The sequence below is a fragment of the Rhinatrema bivittatum genome, chromosome 4 (genome assembly GCF_901001135.1).
Source record: "Rhinatrema bivittatum chromosome 4, aRhiBiv1.1, whole genome shotgun sequence".
Taxonomy (NCBI): Eukaryota; Metazoa; Chordata; class Amphibia; order Gymnophiona; family Rhinatrematidae; genus Rhinatrema; species Rhinatrema bivittatum.
Window position 1 is genome coordinate 424378105 of NC_042618.1, and position 6848 is coordinate 424384952.

The 6848-nt window shown below is 45.5% G+C and overlaps 1 protein-coding gene across 1 annotated transcript in view; it reads right to left on the reverse strand.

Annotated features, from left to right (window-relative positions):
• The window catches only part of GRIP2 (glutamate receptor interacting protein 2), a 288825-nt gene extending 282314 nt beyond the window's left edge, over window positions 1–6511 (reverse strand). The window contains 1 exon segment of the mRNA XM_029601383.1: window positions 6242–6511. Coding sequence (XP_029457243.1) covers window positions 6242–6398 — 157 coding nt within the window. The 5' untranslated portion in view covers window positions 6399–6511.
• Between the last annotated feature and the right edge of the window lie 337 nt (window positions 6512–6848).

The window sequence follows — 6848 nt, forward strand, 5'->3', positions numbered from 1 at the left end:
CCACTGTTTAATAAAAGAAAAATTGTATGGCTGCATAGCTTTCTGGAGAATTAAGTAGGATGTCAGATATAGAAATATTTATAAATCTCTGAACTGGAGAAATGTACTGGGTTGGAAAGATTTAAGTACTGCACGCTCCCAGCGCACTACAGCTTCCAGCAAAAAGGATATTAAAAAAAAAAAAAAAAAACCTTGCCAGTTATGTGGAGAATTTATTGGCTAATTACTTTCTAGCACTGCCGTATTTCCAGAAAAGATGAGTGCAATCGCCGGGATATGGAGACATGGGAATATCGGGGGACCCGAGGATAGAAGACAGATTTCTGTTTCAGTGGCCTGTTCTTTCATATTACTGGATCCATCTCGCTTTACAGGCAAGCAGCCAGCATGCGTTGTCTTTCAAATTCCCACATTGTTCAGGGTTCGGTTTTCTCCATCTGAGCGACAATTATCCCCCTGAGAAACGCCAGGGTGAATAACCTGCCTCTTTGCTTGCAGTTATGAGGGCTGCTCGCACTCTTCCATCATCCCAGGGCTTGCAGGAGTGGTGGAGGAGCTGCTGCTGACTCAGGAAATCAATCAGCATCTTATTTACCTTGCATTTTCTCTCTCCCCCCCCCTCCCCCCACCACTGCCTCTCATTACCAACTTTTGCATGCCGAGAGGATCTTTCTCTCTCACAATTTATCACCCCCCCCCCCCTGCTGTCCGTCACTGGCTGCAGTCATAATCCTCCACTTGTGACATGGCAGTTGGTTGCTACGGGAATAACTGTAAAGTCACCAGCTGGTCTGGTTTTATCCTAATGAATATGCATGTGATATATCTGCATACAGTGGGGTTAAGAACTAGATTGATTGATGCAAATATAACTCCAAAAACCAAGAAGCAAAAGAGAAAAATAAATCACCCCTTCCCAACTAGTGACTCACAAAACAGCAATAAACAGGGAAACTAAACAATTCAAGGCATCTAAATTCTAAACCAAGTGGTGAAAATCAAAACCCAAGACAAATCATTGAATATTAAGGAGATAGTCTAGGGTGCATCTGCCTCTGACTCACAAATGTAATCATTTACCCTTCAAAATGAATGTATTTTTTAAATTTGAAAATAAAATACAATGCAGTGTCCCAGTTGCACTTGCCGCTGAGGCTCAGCAGTGGCTGTTTTTCAGCCTTTGTCTTTGTTAGAGGCAAAGTTTTGCACAGTGGATGTGGACGCCCTACTCCCTTCAGAGGAACGGCAGCAGCACTTAACCTCTAGCTTGACCCGGTGGATGTGAAATTACAGCTTGGGGCCATTGTGGAGGGTCTGAACTGCAGCAGCTTTGCAGGTATGTCGGGTGTTTTTTCCACACGGACAGTATAGTGAACTGTGCAGGAATATGAAATGTCACTTAATCTCTACTTCTGTCTGCCGATTTGGATTGAGTGCAGGATCTTCCAAAGCATGGGAAACAAGTTTTGTTAGGCAGTCATTGTCCAACTGGCAGCTACAGGCACAAATAGTAGAGCTTCACCTTTAGTTCTGTTTGGTGAACGTGGGACTTCAGCAACAAGATGTGTGAATGTATTTCAGAATCAAATGGGTCAATTTTCAAAGCCAATTCCACAGGAAAAACAGCCCGCCCTCTCTGTTGGTAAAATTAGGCATGTTCTTCAATTACGTGATAACTGTACCTGCATCCTTCAGGGACTTTCCCAAGGCAGGATTAGGTCGGGACAGCTAATGATGCAGGTTGCCTTGGACTTTGGCTGGAAAACGTACCCACAGGTGTACATCCATGCAGGTGCAGAGCAGGCACAAATCTCTGCAGGTACTTCTTCTTGGAGCAATAAAACAGCAACCCGCCAGTATAGAATATTGGTGCAGGCTCCAGGGGGTAAAAACCACCCTCCTTTCTGTTCAATTATTTGATTCTGTTTTGCTTCAGAATTTAGTATCTTTGAATTATTAGTTTCATTTTACAATTATAACTCCTCTGTATTCATTAGGCTTCTTCAGACCCGAATTTAGGCAAATAAAATGTAGGCAACTGCCCCCGGCATCAAATTCTTATAGGTGCCAGAGTGTAGCCACCACTGCCATTGGTTAATCAAAGCCTGCAGCTGCAGTACCACTTCTCTCCTCTAGTGGTCCCTAAAGATGATGAAAAATCAACATGGGGGCCCTGATGGATCCTGCAGCACCCTGCCCCCTCTTCTCACATAGGCTTCCTGTTACCATGGAAACCCATGCAAGGGGTGTGGCATCACAGGGTCCATCAGAGCAGAATGGCTGCTGAAGGCCCCGCGCTGATGTTTCTTTATCTTCAGTTCTGACTAGAGTGAGGAAGGAGAGGGAAGGGAATTTGGGCAGGAGGGATCAAATCCATCCCCCAATAGGGAGGAGGGGGAGAATAACTCCCCCCCCCCCCCCCCCCCCCCCCCACGGCCTATGGTTGCATGTCACCTTATTCCTGCCCTGGTCTTCCTGGAGCCTGAGGAACTCCATTGCTGGAGGATTGATTTACAATGGAAGAAACTGGTCTGCAAATGTCAGAATATACTGGAACGCAGGATCAGAACCCAGAAATGGCTGAGTCTCCTTCCAGGAACTGGGTCACCTACCAGTGCTGCCCCATTTATGCTTTGTAGATGTGATCTCTCACTCAGATGAAAACCATAAGAGAAGGGGAACAATTTTATAAACCATTTACTTACCAAACCCAAAACAAGTTTCTAACACCACCATAACAATATGAAAACATTTTTAAACCTTGTTACAAGGGCTGTAACATTCTGTTGACCATGGTAGCCACACCATGGCCAGCGTTCACTCACCTCTTGGCCACCTCGCTGCCACCGCTGAGGGCACTGCCGGCTGAAGCCCCTAGGCACACACTCCATTTTTATAGGCCCTGGCGGGAGAACTTCACTGTGGCGCACACCTATGACATTAGCCAGTCTGGGATATTTAAACACCTGCGCTGCTGCGCTCAGATGCCTCAGCAACAGGTCTTCCTGTGTTTCGCCTGGTGTTCCAGATTCCTGCCAGGCCTCTCTCCTTCCAGCTCTGTACCTTGGCTCCAGTCCTTAACTGTCCAGCCCAGTCCTGTCCCCCCTTTCAGCTTTGTCGCCTGCTCCTTCCCTGTCCTCCTATGGTTGATCTCTTGTTGCCAACTTGGACTGTGTTGCCTGGATAGCAACCTTGCTTGACCTCCACCTGCCTCGACCCTCTACCTGGATACTGACCTTGCTTGACCTCCGCCTTGTTGGACCACTACCTGTTTCATCCTTCTGACCACCACTTGGCTCTGTGGACATTCATCGAAGTCCTGCAGGCCTCAGAATGCAAAAGCTCAACTTGCAGGCGAAGAGGTTGGTACAGGTGAAGTTGACCTACTTCACTTCAGCCTGTGGCACGTCTGCTGCTGCTGCTGCTTGCAAGGCCCGGTCCGTGTTCCACGAGCCTGGGTGGTTACCACCTCTGCAAGCAGCTCAAGGGTTCACAACCCCAAGCATGACAAGGCTTAAGAAGTTCTACATCACAGTAAATACAATTCTGCATTATAGCCCATAATATGCAGTGGAAAAGAAATAAAAATGAGACTGTTTGATTTAGGACCATTCAGAGGCTTGTTGATAAGGCGAGAAATGCTTTCCTGCTTGCAGCTCATATCCTCATATTTATTGGAAGACAATTCTGCTTCAAGCCATCCTCACGTTTACTTTACATAAAACAGGGGCACATGCATGAGGGGAGGGGACTTCCATTGGGTGGAAAATCACTTCGGTTCTGAGGAAAAATGCTTCCTGAAGATATGCAATGTGTCGAATGCAAGAGGCAAATTAAAATTGTAGAAATAAGACCAAAGGTGGCAGCGATGGCCCAGCAGACCTTTCAAACCTGGGACTGCCTTCTCCTATCTGAAGCAATAGATACATCCTCCTTATTAATAATAATAATAATAATAATAATAATATCTGTTTTGAAGCAGCATATAACCCCTCAAAAATAATATTCTGTCTGAAGCATTGGATATATCCTTCTTATTATTAATAATAATCATAATAATAATAATATCTTGAAGCATTGGATACATCCTACATAATAATAATAATAATAATCTGTCTGAAGCAGCGGATACATCCTCAATAATAATAATAATGATAATAATAAAAATATCCTGTCTGACGCAGCAGATATATCCTCAGTAATAATAATATCCTGTCTGAAGCAGTGGATACATCCCAAATAATAATAATAATAATAATAATGTCCTTTCTGAAGCAGTAGATACATCCTCCTTAATAATATAATAATAATAATAATATTATCCTGTCTAAAGCAGGGGATAATCTTCAATAATAATAATATAACAATAATAATATCCGGTCTGAAGCAGCCGATGCAACCTTCTTAATAGTAATAATATTATAATATTATTATTATTATTAATATCCTGTCTTAAGCGGTGGATACATCCTCATTCCTGAGCAGAACTGCTTGGCAGGGTGTCTGCTCTGAAAATATTTAGCACTGGTCACAAAAGCCTTTGTTCTGACTAGCAGGCTATGGAAACAGTCATCGGAGTTGTTCCCTTGTATTTCTTTTCACTACTGGCGGCGTCTGTCTTTTGGATGCAGCAGTAATGAAAAGCCAGAGTGAAGGTTTGTCAGCTGCTGTTCCCAAGGGCATCCCCAGCTGCAGGCGACACAGCACCCCCCCCCCCCCCCCCCCCCGCTCCAGTAATTCTATTTGCCTCAAGTCATATCTGTGATGCAAATGGACATTATCATCATCTCCATAATAAAGAAAACAGTGGGTTGCCTTGACCCACTGTCTAAATTGCATTTAAAAGCGATAATCATGAGAGCGTCTCTTGAGGTCTGCAAAGGCAGTAGAAAATAAAAACCTTAACTGTGATTTTCATAGAACTGGAGAGGTTTCTTGGTGCTGGTGAGTGGTCTCCCTTTCTGGATCTGAGCTCATTTCTGTTATCTGCTTCCTGTGTTCTTTCTCTCCCCTCTGGCTTCTTCTCTTGTCCTCTCTCTCCCCTTCCTCTTTCCTTTGCTCCCTGTCTCTTAGAATCTGAGCAGGTTCAATGCTCTACATGAACCCTGGCCTGGAGGAATAGCCTAGTGGTTAGAGCAGCAGCTGAAACCCAGAGCAGCAGTGGTTCCAATCCTGCTGCCACTGCTTGTGAACTTGAGTCACTTCACCCTGCATTACCTCAAGAACAAACTTAGACTGTAATCTCTCCGGTCAAGGGACCTACCAACTCTTCCTTCCCTCATCTTGGATTTGGGAAGGCCAGATATTACATTTAAATCCAACCTGTAACAACGCAGCAACATACACAGATTCCTTGCCCAGTAGGCTGCGGCTTAACACAACCATAAATTAATGCCACAATCTGGTTTAGGTGCCATTTCCAGACACAATCACCTTTACCGGGGATTAGAGCTGGATTCAAAGTGCACCACTCACTTGCTTATAAAAGATCAAAATAATAAAAGCCTTTTCTTGCACAGTATTGGGAAGCAGGAGGTGTGGAATGAAGAGGAAGGGTTTAACATTTGCACCCACACCTCTGCAGTTGCTTCAGAAATCAAGCGGCAGGCCCCGGGTCCTCTGCCTTTGCTCTGCACAGTGCTGGCCCTGCCATGATGCAGCCAGAAATCAGCCATCATGCCCCAGGTGCCAGAGAAGTGCAAACCAGGCAGGCGGCTGCTACAGAGTCCCAGAAAAGGGCAAGCTCCAAGCCCTCCTTTTATCTTCCCTTAGACCAGGGGATCTGTGCAAATCTCTCTCTCATGCATATTCATTGTGGATATCCTGAAAGCCTGCCTGGCTAGGGGTGTCTCCAGGACGGGGTTGAAAACCCTGCCTTAAGACTGCCCCGCCTTATCGATTCTTTTCACTCTGCTTACAGCTTGGAAGAGCACAGCCAAGGGTCAGCGGGCACATGGAGACCATGCAGAGCACGAGAATCCGGCACGCTGTGCAGCAACGTCAGCCTGCCATGCCTCCGCGCTCCTCTCCATCCCTATCTTCTGTCCCTAGTTCCATCCATAAAAAGTGTGCTTAGCTAAGCAATCAGTGGCCAGCATTTAAGACAATTACAGAACATGGGCAGCTGGGATCCACTTTGGCTCTAGGAAGCATTAAGCAGTAGCACTAGAATTAATAATTAAAAAAAAATGTTCTCTTAATCAGTCAAGCCATCTGTGGAGAAAAAAAAAAAGCTCCTTACCACCAATACAGAGGCTCAGGCTGCACAAGCCTTCCTCGCAGGACTCTGGACTATGCAGCTCCTCCTCTTCCTCCTCCTCCTCCGCCCGGCACCCTTTTTCTTTCCGCCTCCTGGAAGGCCTTCTGCCATTCCTCCAGACCTTGCTAACTTTGTTCATTTCCCTCTGATCTTGCTGCTCCCCCTCAGCAGCTCTGTCTTGAATCCACAGCCAGGCTCAGAGAGTCTCTCTCTCTCTCTCTCTTACACGGCAAATTCTTCCCAGTCAAGGCCAGCCCCCAGCTCCCCAGGAGTGTGTGGGCTGACTGACACCTTTTCTTTCCTTTGATGACTTATGAGAGCTCATAACTCTTAGGGCGCAGCCCCCTTAAGGACCTATTTTTCTATTCCTTTTTTTTTCAAACGCATACTCTGGCAGGTTCCTGGCTCCCCAGGCAAAGTGTTTGGAATCACTTCAAAAGAAGCTGAAAATCTTCAGAAGCCGTTGCTGATGGGGGGAAAATAATATATACATACACACGCATCTATAAAATTACCGACAAAAAAAAAGGAACCCTGCACTGAGAATTTGTATCTGCTGCATATTAAAAGGATTTTGACGCTCCTTTCC